Genomic DNA, 17,280 nt, shown 5'->3' with positions numbered 1-17,280 from the left:
GACTCACAGTTCTGCATGGCTGGGGAGGTCTCAGGAAATTTATAATCATAGTGGAAGGTGAAGAGGAAGCAGGGACCTTGGGCAGCAGGAGACAGAATGAGTGCTGAGCAAAGGGAGAAAAACCCCTTATAAAACCATCAGATCTCATGAGAACTCTCTATCACAAGAACAGCATGTGGGTAACTGCCCCCATGAGTCAATTATCTCTGATGGGGTCCCTCCCATGACATGTGGAGATTATGGGAACTATAATTCAAGATGAGATTTGGGTGGGGACACAGCCAAACCATATCATATAGCATACACTCTTATATGTCTGGTTTCTTTCACTTAGCACCATGTTCATCCATGTCCGTCCACATTGTTTTATGTATTCATAGTTTGTTCCTTAAAATTTCTGAATAATTGATGACACTGAGTTTGTCCAATTGCATGTTAGGTCATTAGATTTTTCCCAATTTGTTTGCTATTATAAATAAAGCTGTATGAATATTCACAGACAAGATATTCATGTGGACATGTTTTCATTTCTTTTCAGTAGGTGGAGATGGATAGAGCTGTTTAATTTTATGTTTAACTTTTTAAGAAACTTCCAAATTTTTCCAAAGTGTCCGTATCATTTTTTATTCCCATCAGTAATGGATGAGGATTCCAGTTGCTCCACACTGGCCAATACTCAGTGTTGGGAATCTTTCCAGTGATAGTCATTATAGTGAGAATATAATGGTATCTCTTTGTGGATTTAATTTGAAGTTCCCTAATGACTAATGGTGCTGAACATCTTTTCATGTATTTGTTAAAAAATTTTGCATATCTTCTTCTGTGAACTGTCCACATGAATGTTTTCTCCATTTTAGTTTTTGTCTTCTTATTATTGCGTTTTAAGAGCACTTTAAATATTCCAGATACAAGGCCTTTGTAGATTTATGTTTTACAAATATTTTCTCCCAATTTGTGACTTGCCTCTTCATTTAATTCACATTATCTTTGGATGAAAAGAATATTTAATTTTGATGATATCCAATTTATCAATTTTTTTCTTTTATAGTTTTCACATTAAATGTTCTAAGAAATATTTGCTTAAGTCAAATTCACAAAGATTTTCTCCTTTTCTTTTAGAAATTTTGGTGTAATTTACTTTTTTGTTTAGGGCTATGATCCACTTAGAATTAATTTCTGTATACTGTATAATGTAAGGATTAAGATTCATATTTTTTCTTACAGATATTCAGTTACATTTTTAAAAGACCATTGTTTCTCCATTGAATTACTTTGATAACTATGTCAATAATCAGTTGATCCCATTAGTGTGGATTTAGCCCTGAATTCTCAATTCTATTCCATTCCCTACTGATTTTTTGTTTTAAAAAAACTGAGTTTGGTCACACACTCCTGTTTCTTCACATATCTAGTAATCTTTGGTTAAACTGGGTGTTGCATGTCATACATTGTAGGGACCCTGGATTCTATTTTGTTCTTCTGAAATTGTTGGTTTTCCTGTTTGAATACATTTGATGAGCTTCCATAGACTCAAACTGGAAAATCTGTTTCTCTGCAGAATGTTGAAATTATTACTCAGTTCTTTTCTTCTTTTGCCTGGATTTCTGGGGATCTCTCTTGTGCCAACATGGCTTTGTGATCAGTCAATGATTTGGGCAGAGGTTATACATGAATAACTCAAGCCAGTGAATTTCCCAATCTCTGCTGCTCAACTCGTGTATGTGCTGAAGAATGCATACAAACTTGCAGCAAATAAGTCTCCCAGAGCTTTTAATTTTGCTTGTGCACATGTCATTTAACAGCCATGAATGCATGGATTCATGTATATTACCTCTGCTCTTCTATATTTCTCTTGCTTCCAAAACTTTCCCTTACCTTTTTGCTGCTCTGTTTCTTTCCCAAACCAAATTTTTCCAAAATTGTAAAACTTTCCAAAGTTTACCAGCCAATTCCAACCAGTAAACTTATGGATTTTTACTGCTAGATCTGACAGGATGGAGAGAACTTATCTTCAGGTAAAAGCATCTTATCCAATGGAGTAGCAGTTTTTCATAAGTAAACATTTTCAAGTTTTTTGCTGAAATGGTTTGTCTGTGTCACCACCCAAATCTCATCTTGAATTGTAGTTGCCATAATTCCCACATGTTGTGCGGACCAGGTGGAGATAATTAAACCATGGGGGCAGTTTCCCCCATTCTGCTCTTTGTGATAGTGAGGTAGTTCTCACTAGATATGATGGTTTTATAAGGGACTTTCCCCTTCAATGGGCACTCATTATTCTCTCTCCTGCCGCCTTATGAAGAAGGATGTGTTTGCTTCCCATTCTGCCCTGATTGTAAGTTTCCTAAGGCTTCCCCAGCCCTGCATAACTGTGAGCTAACTAAACCTCTTTCCTTTATAAATTATTCAGTCTCAGGTATGTCCTTATAGCAGCATGAGAATGAACTAGAATATTTGCCTTTGGTCTTTGGTCATTTTTGAAATAGTTGTATTTAATAATTTTGTAGTTTTATACTTTTGGGGGAGGCAGTGGGAGAAATGACCCAACTACCTCTGGCATTCATTCATGAAAGTAGAGTCTTAACCACATTTTAAGCATTTATAAATAGGTTATTTACCACAATTTCATTTATCATTATATTAAATCAAATAAATTACTTTGAAAATTAGCCAACCACAGCAGTAACTTCTCATTTACAAACATCAAGCTTCAGATCAATACAGGGTTAGTAGAAACAGTCAAAAAATCTATAAGGTGGCCATGGTATATTATTACCAGCTAGAAAACATTTAAATACACAAAGAGAGGAGATTCAATTTACACCCAGACCACCTGCACAAAAAAGAACATTATGAGCATAGAATATCTGTCTTCAAATGCAGAGTTCATTCTATTTTTGAAAAAATTACCTTAAAGGCTGCTAAGCAGTGCAGGCTCAATAAGGCCATCACAACTGCCAGAAGGATGGTGGCTAAGTTCCGCATGTCCCATATGGTCTCCACCAAAGGAATACTGCCGACCTGCCAGTCGTAGCACAGGGTCACAGGTGCAAGCAGAAGCCACACGTTGAATGCTAAGAGGTAGGAATAGGTGAGGAATCTATAAAGAGAAGAAGAATCACTGAAACACTGCTCAAGAACCATGGCATTCTGTAAGCATTCAGTCACCATATTTTTATTAAATAGCATTTCTACCCAGTCAATGTTATCTTGGAGGAGAAGACAAGGGAAGATGGAAAGCCATTCACTCATTTATTTATTAAATTGATAGATTTGGGATCTATCTAATAGGTTCTAGCCACTCTGAGGTGCTGACCTTTCAATGGTGAACAAATACAGATACAGTTTCCATGACATATATTTTAAAATTATCATACAAATAAATATATTACAACCAGAAATAAATGCTATGAAGGAAATGTTTGACAAAAGCACATGACAGAAATGTCACTCTGTTTCAGACGTGATTCCCTGGATAAGAGGCATTTGAACTGTCCCTTCTTAATAGTGCCCAGAATCCCGCAGTAGATTTGAAAATATTTCATCATTTTTATAATACACTGATCTATATTGAGTTATTTCAAAAAATCAAAATATTTGTGGTATGGAGCTAATATCTCTTACTCACAAACTGAGGGGCCAGGAGTTGGTAGGAGGGAAACAGCAGGTGTCCTTGATGACAAGGACAGCCAGGTGGACAGAGGGACAATGGATGGAGGAGGTGTTATGCCTGTTTCCTGGCTGTAACTAGGCACTAAGGTAAAGTGGAAGGCATTCTAGTTGTTCCCCTCATTTTAGGGGTAGAGAAAATTGAATTTATTTAAATTCATTCATTCAATACATTCATTAAGCAGTGTTCTAGACCCTTGAGAACTGTACATAGCAACTTTGTCCAAATCTCCGCATTAGGAGACGATCAAACTCTAGCATTGCTTCAGCATAAGGCTGTGTCCCTGGGATGACCCCAGCCCCTCATTAAAATGTTTACCTGATAAATACTGTCAGGAGAATTTATTCTTTGCTCTAGTCAACACCTAACAACAGGCCCCCAACATCCTTTTCTTACAGCATTTACAAAAATGTGCTTATGACTGTGAATACTTATCTCTTACAACACAGAAGCATCTCCATCAAGGGCCCGAGAGCCATTCCTATGAAATGTAATTATCAGGAAGGACAGGCCTCTGTCTCCCAATCTCTGGGAGCACAGAACTTTAACTTTGGTAACTGTCAGCCAGCGGACACAGCTGGCCTCATTGCATCTACAGGAATCAACGCTTTATAAGTCTTCACCTCTCTGACATTACTGAGCCACCCCCACTCTACCCACTCCCTCACCCTCCCTTTGAAAGGCCCAGTCACCTCTGCACAAATCAGAATGAAGCTCTTCTCCTTCCCCTACTGTCAGTAGTGATGGAGTGAAATCTGTGTTCACCACTTCAGCTCATATCTGACTGTGTTTGTCAACTTACTTGGAATTAAACAGAAGAATTTGATGAATTCCTTGTCCTCAAGGAATGTATAATCCAATAGTGAAAATAGGACACACTGAATTAAAAAGGCAGAAGGAAACAGATGAACACCATAAGAGTACAGAGTGTGAAGAGAGGTTCTTCCTCATTTGTCGGGTTTTTTTAGAGGGAATCTTGGATTGGCGAAGACATTAGATGAGATAATTTCCAAGTTACTTTCTAGTGCGAAGCATCAGTTTACCCTGAATTCCTGTCAACAAATAGCTACTGGTTTAAAACATCTCAGTTCTCTCCTCCCCACCCTTCTTATTGTTTGAAGGTCAGTGGTGGAAAGGAAAACCATCCACAGCCATCAGGCTGCAGAGCAGGAGGGAGATTATTTACTGCTCAGACTCTCAAACCCCAACAAAGAGGTTGAAAGAGGCATGGCTATTTCAATCACGTTCAACCCTTTCCCCTCTGTTAATTTTTAACTAAAAGGTAATATACAAATAGAACAGTAAAACTGAAAGTTTGATAAAGTTCAGGCTTTGCTATTTAACAGCAACAAAAAAATGACAAAAAAAAAAAAACAAAAAACACTATTTATCTTTTAGGCTTGGACCTGCGAAATTGCTGCCTTTGAATGCCATCTCCACAGAAAAGTGATTGAATCATTTTGGGCTTCTTTTTTCATAGAGCTTTCAGGCTGATGCCATCTACCTTTCAGGCCACTAAAGGTTCTCTATGACTTAGCTTTTCAGGTAAGTAGTGAACCATCAAACTTAGAAGAAAAAGTTGGGTAGCTCTGCCTCTCAGTCACATCCCAGCTCTTAAAATGACTTTAAAACTATTATCCCCTTTTTGAGGAAATAATAGATCTAGGCATGATCATCAATGGCAATGATCATCAATGACTGCTTAACTTATTAGGTGAAAAGCCAATGAGGTCCTTTACTTATAATAGTTAAATCAGGCTAATTCAGGTGCCTAGAACTGACTAATCAACTTTATCATCACTGAAAGGGAAATGAACAGCCTGATGTCCTCCTTATGGAAATACACACCATGCTTACGAAGTCAAAAGAAAAAACAGAATCAAACCTGAACTAATCAAGTCCTAAATCTAATGATCAGTTTATAGCAAAGACAGGAAACAACAGAACATGCCGCATCACACCACAGGGATGCAGTGTGCAAAATCCAGACTGTGGGAAACAAAGGGCCCAGATTCTTAAACAAGTACATTGTAATTATGGGAAGAAAAGGAGGGAGAGGACATCTGCAAATTAAAAGAAACTTCAGAGACACATCAAGCAAAGTGCAGATTTTGTTTAGATGCTAATCCAAACAAACCTCTATTAAAAATAACCACTTAGGACACAATCAGAATAAACTGAAATACTGATTGGATAGAGAGAGAATTGGCTAGGGACAATCACTGTTAAGTGTGATAATAGTATTGTGGTAAATTTTTTTAAGCGTGCTTGCCTTTTAGAAATATATACTAACACACACACATATGAAATAAAATGGTGTCTGGGATTTGCTTTAAAATAATTGACTAAGAGGAAGGGAAAGTAAGTAGGTGGGATATGGATGAAACAAGATGACCAGGAGTTATCATTATTGAGACTGGAAGATGGCATGCATGTGGGGTACTTTATGCCACTTTCTCTACTTTTTAACTAGGGCAAAAGTCAATAGAATTGCAATAGTAACACTTTCTTATCTTATTTCCACCTAGGGCTTGACTATGGAACATCCGGAACTGCTATGCAGAATGTATTATTTAATTTTGAGTTTACGTTTTGGCCTTGCTCTGCAAGTTGACCTCAATTCTTTATGTCTTCTAGATGTGCAATACTGTATTGACAAAAAACAAATATAACAAAATTTTTTTTAAGTTATAATCTCAACACAGTTATTTACATATTACCAAAAGAAAAATGCTTTCACAGTGGTTCACATCTGTAATCCCAGCACTTTGGGAGGCCGAGGTGGGCGGATCACAAGGTCAAGAGATCAAGACCATCCTGGCCAACATGGTGAAACCCCTTCTCTACTAAAAATACAAAAATTAGGTAGGTGTGGTGGTGCGCACCTGTATCCCCAGCTATTTGGGAGGAAGAGGCAGGAGAATCACTTGAACCTGGGAGGCGGAGGGTGCAGTGAGCTGGGCATGGTACCTCATGCCTGTAATCTCAGCACCTTGGGAGCCCTAGCTGGGAGGACTGCTTGAGCCCCAGAGTTTGAGATAAGCCTAGGCAACACACCAAGGCCTCATCTCTACAAAAAATTTTTTTAAAGAAAACTTAGCTGGGTGTGGTGGCACACACCTGTAGTCCCAGCTACTCCAGAGGCTGAGATAAGAGGATGGATCACTTTAGCCAGGGAGGTCAAGGCTGGAGTGAGCAGTGATTGTGCCACTGAATTGCAGCCTGGAGCAACAGAGCAAGATCCTGTTTCAAAATGAAACAAAACATAATGAGAAAAAAAAAAAAAAAACCCACAAAAGAACAACAACCACAAACAAAGAAGCCATTTGGAATCACTCCAAAAGCTAATTACACTGGAGGTAGGGGGTGGAGGGGATAGTTCAGCTAGCTGTCCAATGGCTACAGTATTTCTTTTTAATTCTTTCACTATGGATTACATTGAAGCAAATCATCTTATTTCTGCTATAATTTCAGAAGCAAAATAATCTGTCAAATATCTCTGCCCTGCTGTGTTATCTTTTTTAAAGCAAGTGCAAAACCAAAATGAATTTACCAATTTTCTACCACAAATTCTGTGAACAGAAGGAAAGTCACAAGAATATCTTGCCAACAAAATGGAATATACAGCACAGAAAGCCAGGAATTCAGCTTAAACAATTTAGTCATGCATTTTCATTGATAAGCCAGAAAAGAGTAAAGAGGTTTTGTGGCCGAAAAACATGAAAGGGAAAGGCAAGCTGAAGCTGAGACTGTGGGGAAAATGGCATTCATCAAATTGCACCTAACAAAACTGTGTGGCTCTTCACATCTAAATCTTCATTTTTATCGAGAAAAAAATCAAAGCGTTTTAAGTGCAAGCATATACATAAATTCTGTTCTTTGCCTCAGCAAAAACCTATCTGGCTAAGAAATAACATGAGCCTAACATATTTCTTTGCCCTAGAAAGGTGTCTATGATAGGTACATATGAAAAAATCAGGTACTGCAAGCAGAAACATACAGTTCTTGCTTGCTTTACATAAAAAAGTTATTGCTCATAGGATCTTTTTTACTTTCGCCTACAAAATCTTTTATCATTTTATAAATACAGGACATTGGGTCCACTGTACCTACTCACCTCCTCTTAGGAAGGGCATTTGCCAACTGTCAATATACCACTGGTGAGGAGCACCCCACCCAGCTCAGACTCTACTGATACTGCTGACACGGGAGGCGGGCAGGGAAGTGCTGGGTAGAGAAGGGCAGGGTCCCTGGCTAGGGCTCCACCCTCAGGTTTGTGCTCATGGACCTAAGTGAGAACAGGCACTCCTGTTTTTGTGCCAAAATGTTGCATTTTCCAAAACCACTCTAGCCCACCATGATCCCTATCTTGTGCTCATAAAACCCTGAGACCCTAGCAAGCACAGATAGAAATGGCTGGACATCAAGAGGAGCAGAAGAGCACACCAACACTGGCAGGACATCGATGGCGGAATGACATGGAATTCAGCTGGGAACGATCGGCCAGACTCTAGGGGAAGACCACCTTCCCACTCCATCTCCCTTCTGGATCCCCATCCATCTCACTGAAAGCTACTTCTACCACTCAATAAAATCTTTCAACCCATCCTCCAAGTCCACATGTGATCTGATTTTTCTGATACACTAGGGCAAGAACCCAGGATACAGAAAGCCCTCTGTCCTGGTGATAAGGCAGAGAGTCTAACTGAGCTGATTAACACAAGCCGCCTGCAGACGGCAAAGCTGAAAGAGCACACGGTAACACATACCCACCAGGGCTTCAGCAGCTGTATACACTCAACCCTAGATGCTGCCATGGGGTTGGTGCCAAAAATGCTCCCCATGACCTGCTGGTCTGCATGCTTCTGCTAAGGGTTTGAGCAGCGGGGCACCTAAGAAGCGAGCCACTCCCCCTATCACACACCCTTGAGGGGGATAAGGGAACTCCTCCCATTTCACCACTAGGTTTTGGTGATCTGTCCTGCTCCCTCCCAGACTCTTGCCTGTTTTCATCCTCATAACTCCTGAATTACTATTGATGTTTCAAAGGGTCTCCGCCTCACTGTGCCCTAGCCATGACAGGCCTACACAGGCATTACCTGGTAATTACTGTCTTTAGCATCTTCTTTCCCTGCCCATAACCTTCTCCAGAACTATCCAAAGAAAGCTACTTCCTGCACTACCCTCCTCAACGCACAGGAAACTTCACTTGAATTCATTAAACATTGAGTAATTATTCTGTGTGCCCTTCTAGGTGCTAAGGGGTAGTACGATCTAGTCTCTGCCTTCCACAAGAGCATTTTCACTGCACTGTTGGTGAGAACACACACATGTTACATGGTTGACAACAGTGTAATATAAATATCAAACTGCGATGGAGTTCTAAGAAATGATAGATTAATGAGAAATGGAAGATGAAGGGAAGACATCCTAGAATCTCCACAGAATTTAATTAAGTATGTGGAGAGATGGGAGATAGTCCAGGCAGGGCCACCCAAGAGTAACAGCTTCGAATTGTAAATAAACATGTCATTTTTAAAGTACAGTTATGAGTGCAGGATTAGAAATTTTATAATATAAAAATGATAAAAATTACTGCCAGTAGAAAGTCTAAAATAAAAAAATATCATGTCAAGTATCAGTGAGGATGTGGAGCAACTAGAAGTTTGAAACACTACTGTAAATTGATTAAACCACTTTGCAGAACCGTAGGCAGTTTCATGAAAGCAAAATAAATGCATATTTCATGAACTAGCAATTCCACTCCTAAGTAATTCCACCCAAACAGCACTGGACACATGTGTTTACCAAAAAACATTTAGAAGATTGTTCATAGCAGGACTTTTCTTAATAGCGCCAAATTGGATACAACTCACATATCCATCTACGATAAAATGCGTACATACATTATGGAATATCCATGTGATGGAAATCAGTTCAGCAATGAGAATGAATGCAACAACACGGAGGAACCTCATAATGGTAATGTGGAACAAGCACAGAAGACACAAAAGAAAAGGAAATCAAGAAAAACCATCTATAGACAAGGATATATGACTGGAAGCAGGACCTGAGCTCCAGGAAACAAGGCTGGCACTAGAAAGCCACAGATAATCCCCAGTGGAAAGGATCGTGTAAAAGCAAGCAAAGTAGAAGGTGCCAGATGAGTGCTGTGGCCCCCATGGGGCATTCCAGGGCCGAGACCCATCAGTAGTACTGAATACTTGCTGCTTTAGCACCTGGGACCCATAGAGATAGTGAGACTATTTCCAAACACCCAACGAAAGAAGAAAACAGAACCAAGCAACTCTGACCAGCTTCTCATTGTGTCTGTTGAAGTTCTTCTGGCTTATAAGGATGAATGGTCCAATTAATCCAGCTCAATTAAAGGTAGAGACTATTTTGAAAATTCCCAGAAGAGATGTATGGCGAGATCATGGCAGACAGGAGGCAGGACTAGATGCGGCTGTGGACAGAGCAGCGAGCGGGGCTCACGTTGTGAATTTTAGCTCCAGATTGATTGCAAGAACAAATCAGCAATCCCAAGAGGACCCACAGACCCTCTTAACAAAGAGGACGGCTCCTTTAGGACCCGGGAGACCCCTCACAAAACTGTGAGTGCCCCAATAGTGGAAGTGGGAAAGGAAGACCCTCCTCTCCCAAACACATCCCCCCAACAGGAGAAGCTGAAGGTCTGTATATGGGAGAAGTTTCTGACTTACCCGGAGCTGAGTCAATTTGGACAGCCAAGAGAAATACTGGGGTAGAGGAAGCAACAGAAGGGCCCGGGGAGTTCGCGGGGTCCCCTGGCAGGCCATTCCTGTCTGGCACCACAGGGATCCAATGGGAGAGAAGCAGGAGGTAAAACTACACAGAGAGAAGGAAATCTCTAGCTGAAATCTGTAACAATTTGAATGGGGTGAGAAGCCTCTTTGCCAGAACTCGGGGGAGGGTGCAAATCTGATGTACAGACTCCACAGGCTGGGGAAGAACCAAGCCCTCTTCTTACACAGCTGGGAGGCAGATAGCCTTGTATCACTCTCCACCTGGAAACCATCTGAGGGTTGTTAAGGGGAGCACGGTGGGAGAGAGACCCACCTTCGGTCTGTGTGGGAGGCCTGTAACTGCCAGCTTTCTCCAACTTCCCTGACAGCCTGCATGACTCAGCAAAGGCTGCCATAATCCTCCTAGGTACATAACTTCAACGACCCAGGAATCTCATCCCCAGCCCCCACAGCAACCTCAGCAAGACCCACTCAGGGAGAGTCTGAGCTTAGACACACCTAGCCCCGCCCCCACCTGATGGTCCTTCCCTACCCATCCTGGTAGCAAAAGACAAAGGGCATATACTCTTGGGAGTTCTAGGGTCCTACCCACTGTTGGTCCCTCCCTATACTACCACAGATGATGCTCTCTGGAAAGTGCCACCACCTGGCAGGAGGCCAACCAGCACAAAAATAGAGCATTAAACCACCAAAGCTAAGAACCCTCATGGAGTCCATTGTACACCCCAGTCACCTCCACCAGAACAGACACTGGTATCCATGGTTGAGAGACCCACAGATGGTTCATATCACAGGACTCTGTGTAGACAACCCCTGGTATCAGCCCAGAGCCTGGTAGATTCACTGGGTGGCTAGATTCAGAAGAGAGACAATAATCACTGCAGTTTGGCTCACAGGAAGCCACATCCATAGGAAAACGGGGAGAGTACTACATCAAGGGAACACACCGTGGGTCTAAAGAATCTGAACAACAGCCTTCAGTCCTAGATTTTCCCTCTGATGGAGCCTACCCAAATGAGAAAGGAACCAGAAAACCAACCCTGATAATATGACAAAACAAGGCTCTTCAACATCCCCCCAAAAAAGATCACACTAGTTCACCAGCAATGGATCCAAACCAAGAAGAAATCCCTGATTTTCCTGGAAAAGAATTCAGGAGGTTAGTTATTAAGCTAATCAGAGAAGGTCTAGAAAAAGGTGAAGCCCAGTGCAAGGAAATCCAAAATATGATACAAGAAGTGAAGGGAGAAATATTCAAGGAAACGGATAGCTTAAATAAAAAACAATAAAAACTTCAGGAAATTTTGGACACACGTTTAGAAATGTGAAATGCTCTGGAAGGTCTCAGCAATAGAATTGAACAAGTAGAAGAAGAAATTCAGAGCTTGAAGACAAGGTCTTTGAATTAACCCAATCCAACAAAGACAAAGAAAAAAGTATAAGAAAATATGAACAAAGCCTCCAAGAAGTCTGGGATTATGTTAAATGACCAAACCTAAGAATAATCAGTGTTCCTGAGGAAGAAGAGGATTCTAAAAACTTAGAAAATGTATTTGGGGGAGCAATACAGGAAAACTTCCATGTCCTTGCTAGAGATCTAGACATCCAAACACAAGAAGCACAAAGAACACTGGGAAATTCATCGCAAAAAGATCTTTGCCTAGGCACATTGTCATCAGGTTATCCAAAGTTAAGGTGAAAGAAATAATCTTAGGAGCTGTGAGACAGAAGCACCAGGTAACCTGTAAGGAAAAACCTATCAGATTACTGGCAGAAACCCTAAGAGCTAGAAGGGGTTGGGGCCCTATCTTCAGCCTCCTCAAACAAAACAATTATCAGCGAAGAATATTGTATCCAGCAAAACTAAGCATCATATATGAAGGAAAAATAGTCTTTTTCAGACAAACAAATGCTGAGAGAATTCACAATTACCAAGCCATCACTATAAGAACTGCTAAAAGGAGCTTTAAATCTTTAAACCAATCCTCAAACAAATCAGTAAGAAAAAAAAAATCCCATCAAAAAGTGGGTTAAGGACATCAATAGACAATTCTCAAAAGAAGATATACAAATGGCCAACAAACATGTGAAAAAATGCTCAACATCACTAAAGATCAGGGAAATGCAAATCAAAACCATAATGCGATACCACCTCATTCCCGCAAGAATGGCCATAATCAAAAAATCAAAAAACAGTAGATGTTGGTGTGGATGCAGTGAACAGGGAACACTTCTACACTGCTAGTGAGAATGTAAACTAGTACAGCCGCTATGGAAAATAGTGTGGAGATTCCTTAAAGAACTAAAAGTAGAACTACCATTTGACCCAGCAATCCCACTACTGGGTATCTACCCAGAAGAAAATAAGTCGTTGTTCAAAAAAGATACTTGCACACGCATGTCTATAGCAGCACAATTCACAACAGCAAAGTCGTGGCACCAACCCAACCAAATGTCCATCAATCAACAAGTGGATAAGGAAAAAAAAAAGAAAAAAATGTATATACATATGATGGAATACTATACAGCCATAAAAAGGAATGAATTAACAGCATTTACAGTGACCTGGATGAGACTGGAGACTAAGTGAAGCAACTCAAGAATGGAAAACCAAACATCATATGTTCTCACTGATATGTGGGAGCTAAGCTGTGAGGATGCAAAGGCATAAAAATGACACAACAGACTTTGGGGACTTGGGGGAAGAGTGTGAGGGGGGTGAGGGATAGAAAACTACAAATATGGTGCAGTGTATACTGCTCAGATAATGGGTGCACCAAAATCTCACAAATCACCACTGAAGAACTTACTCATGTAACCAAATACCACCTGTACCCCGGTAACTTATGGAAATTAAAAAAAAAATCCCAGAAGAATTCAAAGACAGAAAACTCAGAGTAGAACTAAGATTCTTAGGGAACCAAAACCAAGCAACTGCAAGAAAGAAAGGCAGCACCCTTCCATGAAGGCTACATGCCTTTCTCCTGGCTGCTCTGCTTCTCTTAGCATTTCTCCACCTCCACTCTCTGCTCAGGGGCTTCTTGTGCTTGTTCATAATGGAGGTTGAGCGTAGTTAGCAGTTCCGTCCCCAGCATCTCCTTTTCTGTCATCTTCACACCAGTTGCCTCGCCCTCAAGTTTCACATTTCTGACAGCAGCACCTGACTAGCTCACCTCATCTTCTGGAATCAACTCTTACAGGTCCAATCAACTCCAACTCCTCTGGATGCTTCAGGTCCCAGAGCAGACACCATTCACTGTGACAAGCCTTCAATATCATCTCTCCCCAGGACAGGAAGGTGTCCCATCACACTGGGGCTTGGCACACTGCCCTGTAACTGTCCACGAATGTGCCCGTCTTCTCCACTAAAACAGAAGTTCCTCAGGAGCAGTGACTATGTCTGTCTATAATTATTTCCCTAGCACCCAGGTCTTAAAATAAATGGATTCTATGGGTCTTAAGAAATCAGCCTGATAATAAAATAATGCCTTAGAATCTGGAAATACTTGAATTTATAGTTTTATTTCAGCCTGGGGCAACCATATACTTTTCTACAACCCAATAAAAGATATCTGCTAGGCTTGCAGTTGTCCAGGCATGTAGCTGAGAGGCACAGATGGAAGATTCTGCCTTTTTGTAGCCCTCTTCAGCACCCAGTGTTACAGGTACTCCCTTCACACTGAAATATCCTCCTAAAGCTATGCCAGGCTTATTTTTTCTTATTTTGCATTAAACTACAATGAATGTAGTTAAAATGAGAATTTTTGTTACCATGGATAAATTATAAAGTGAATCTGAAATGTCATTAAGTCTTTCTGACCTTTTACATGTGCCATTAACATAGTAATCTTATTAATAGAGAGCTTCATCAGAGTAGAGAAAATGGATTTCAATGTCTGAGAATGTTAGCAACTTCTTACCCACATATCTACAAAAAAGCAAATACAGTTTCTGCAAAATAAATACTGGGTTCATTTTTTTGCCTAAGGTATCTTTCTCTCCATAAAGGATTTAACATGTTTATTTCAAACCAATATACTTTCTCTCATTAAGCACAGGTTCAACATTCATTGAGGAGGCATGAACTGATTACTGACAATGCATCAGGCTCAGGTTTCCAGGTCTCTATACAAGAATCCTGTTGGTCTATTAATGAAACACATACAATATTAAAAATACCACTAGCCTGTACGACATTTCCTAGTTTACAAAGCATTTGTGTATAAGGATTATTTGACAGCAAAATCTCTATGAAGTGGGCATTACACTCATTCTTGCAGCAAAGAAAATTGCCTTAAAGAGGCTGTAATTTATGCAATTCCCACTGCAAGCATATAGCAGAGTTTGCACACACAGGACATAGTTTTCTGGCTCCAAATACAATTGTCCATGGCATCAAATGGTCTCCCATTAGCATTTCTTTATTAATGTGGAGAGGTGAAAGGAAATATGGTGGGTGAAATACTGGTGTCTCATGGAGAAGCACCCGCCTGAGACCCTGACTCACTCCTTCATCAGTGAAGCCCAGAAGAACTGGAGCTTTCACGTAGTCCTAGCAGGACTGATGTAAACTAAAAATCCATATATAATCTTCTCTAACGACATATCAAACTGATTGCACTGCTGAAAATGTTTGTTAGAGCATCAAGAAATAGAATCCTTAAATAAAAGCTCAGGCTTGGCATTTTTTTCAGTGTGAAAAGCAATATTGGCCTTTATGTTTCAATGTTACCAGAAAATATAAGAAGTGTCTCTTTAACTTTCATCAGCTTCTCTGGGATTTAAGATTGTAATGGAAATACAATATGTAGATTTAAAGGATGAGACAGTTTTCTTCAACAAATAATATGTCAGTAACTGATCCTGATCTGCATTTTTCAGCAACCCACCCCTAGTCCCCAGGTAAAATTTCCACCGCCACAAGCTCCCTCACGTGACTCCCTCTTCTCTCCCTTTTCTTGTGACAAATTAAATAAATTATGACCACATAGTTTCATTCTGGTTTAGAAAACTGTGCTCATTGACCTTGATAACATCTTTCATTCCCAAGAAGCTATTTTTCTATGAACATATTACAATAGAAAGACATAATGGGGGCAGTATCCCAGACAGAGAACTCTTCAGCTACAGAGGACACAGTTTTTGCCCAGGGTTCTCAAAACAGGTGACTCCCCCAAGTCATGTAGGCCGCTGTTTGATACAAAGATTCTGTCATCCAATCTTGTGACCTACCCAATCAGAATTTCTGTGAGATGAATCAGAGAATCTTTATATTAAACCTGTTTCATTGATTGATTCTTATATTCACTCAGGCCTGGCCATCACAGCTCTAAAATACAGAACACCTTCAGCTTCATTTCGAAAACACATGTTTCTTTTTGAGACAGAGTGTCGCTCTGTCACCCAGGCTGGAGTGCAGTGGCGCAATCTCGGCTCACTGCAACTTCCGCCTCCCGGGTTCAAGCAATTCTGCCCCAGCCTACTGAGTAGCTGGGACTACAGGTGCATACCACCATGCCGGGCTAATTTTTGTATTTTTAGTAGAGACGGGGTTTCACCATATTTGTTATGCTGGTCTCAAACTCCTGACCTCAGGCAATCCACCCACTTCAGCCTCCCAAAGTGTTAGGATTACAGGCATGAGCCACCATGCCCAGCCCCAAATAACATGTTTTAAGAGCCCCTATAGACATGTTTCGAAGGCTTTGTTAGATGCTCAGTCAAGAACAGAGCAGTTCATTTTGCACAGCTCTCTTTAAACACACAATATATTATTTTACAAAAGAAACATTGTAATTGAATGTTCTGAGGTTATTATGAGATAGCCCCATGTTCGGGGCTATAAGAGATGCAACTACAAGGAAGACACAGAGTCCTAGGCTGTAACAATCAAGATCTAAGGTTTCGTGTCTCTTTGAAACCAGCAACCAAAATGGAAAGATGAGAAAGAAGCTTCTTAAGAACATGGAAGATATTGCATGCTAGTTTCATCTTGTTATTTCCTATCTTCATCTTTTCCTACGAAGTAATACAAACCTTTGCCTGTATTTCTTAACAGCAAAAACAGATCTACCACTTAAGCAAATCTATTCTAGTTGTTTATCCAGGACCAAATCTCAAGAAAAAATATGATGCTGAGAGAGAGCCTTTATATCCTTTCACTGAAAATTCTATGTTATCTCCCTTCTGGATTTGAAAGACAACCATTTTCAATGTGATAAAGGCAATACTTCTTCCATCAAGTATAGGCTGCTTTATGTTCTATCTCCTTCAAACTGGTAAGACAAAACCAATTACTAGGCAGCAAAGCATGGCTGTGGTAGTGGAAATGATATTTCTCCTGCAGGCTCCAGCCCTATGCAGAAGCCATACTTTGGCTTTTGTTTTTATCCTTAATCCCAGACGTACAAGAGTGGAGGTCAAAGGATCACATTTCTGAAGATACTTATAGAAACAGAAGAGCAAATCTGGAAGCAAATGACACTTTTTGGACAGGACAGGTTATACATAAAATCTATTCTATCACTTTTCAAATGCAAGTCTATGAAAAACATGGAAGCAGAACCTCTGGGCATCTGGACTTCAGAACTTATACTTTAACATGATTCCCTAGTGTTTTTGAGGCACATTCAGGTTTGACTACCTAGCTGAGATAAATTCTTAAGGCCCCTCATGGCTCTATTCACAGCACAACTTTGAGTGGTAATTTACAAGAAGTATCATAAGCACCTATGGTCTTGGGTCTTGAAGAATATTTTCTTTTTTTCTTTTTTTTTTTCCAAATGAGAATCAAATTCTAAATTGGTACAATTCTAAGGCGTAGTG

The 17,280-nt window shown here is 40.3% G+C and overlaps 1 protein-coding gene across 3 annotated transcripts in view; it reads right to left on the bottom strand.

Annotated features, from left to right (window-relative positions):
• Positions 1-17,280, bottom strand: part of TMTC1 (transmembrane O-mannosyltransferase targeting cadherins 1) — a 294,086-nt gene that overhangs the window by 136,824 nt on the left and 139,982 nt on the right. For all 3 annotated transcript variants that reach the window (XM_033222533.1, XM_033222534.1, XM_033222535.1), the window contains one exon: positions 2,911-3,100. In XM_033222533.1, the coding sequence (XP_033078424.1) occupies positions 2,911-3,100 (190 nt within the window). The remainder of the gene's footprint in view (positions 1-2,910; positions 3,101-17,280) is intronic.

The sequence above is a fragment of the Trachypithecus francoisi genome, unplaced genomic scaffold (assembly GCF_009764315.1).
Source record: "Trachypithecus francoisi isolate TF-2019V2 unplaced genomic scaffold, Tfra_2.0 Lachesis_group11, whole genome shotgun sequence".
Taxonomy (NCBI): Eukaryota; Metazoa; Chordata; class Mammalia; order Primates; family Cercopithecidae; genus Trachypithecus; species Trachypithecus francoisi.
Note: the sequence above shows the minus strand (reverse complement) of the source record. Positions and strands in the feature narration are given on the sequence as shown.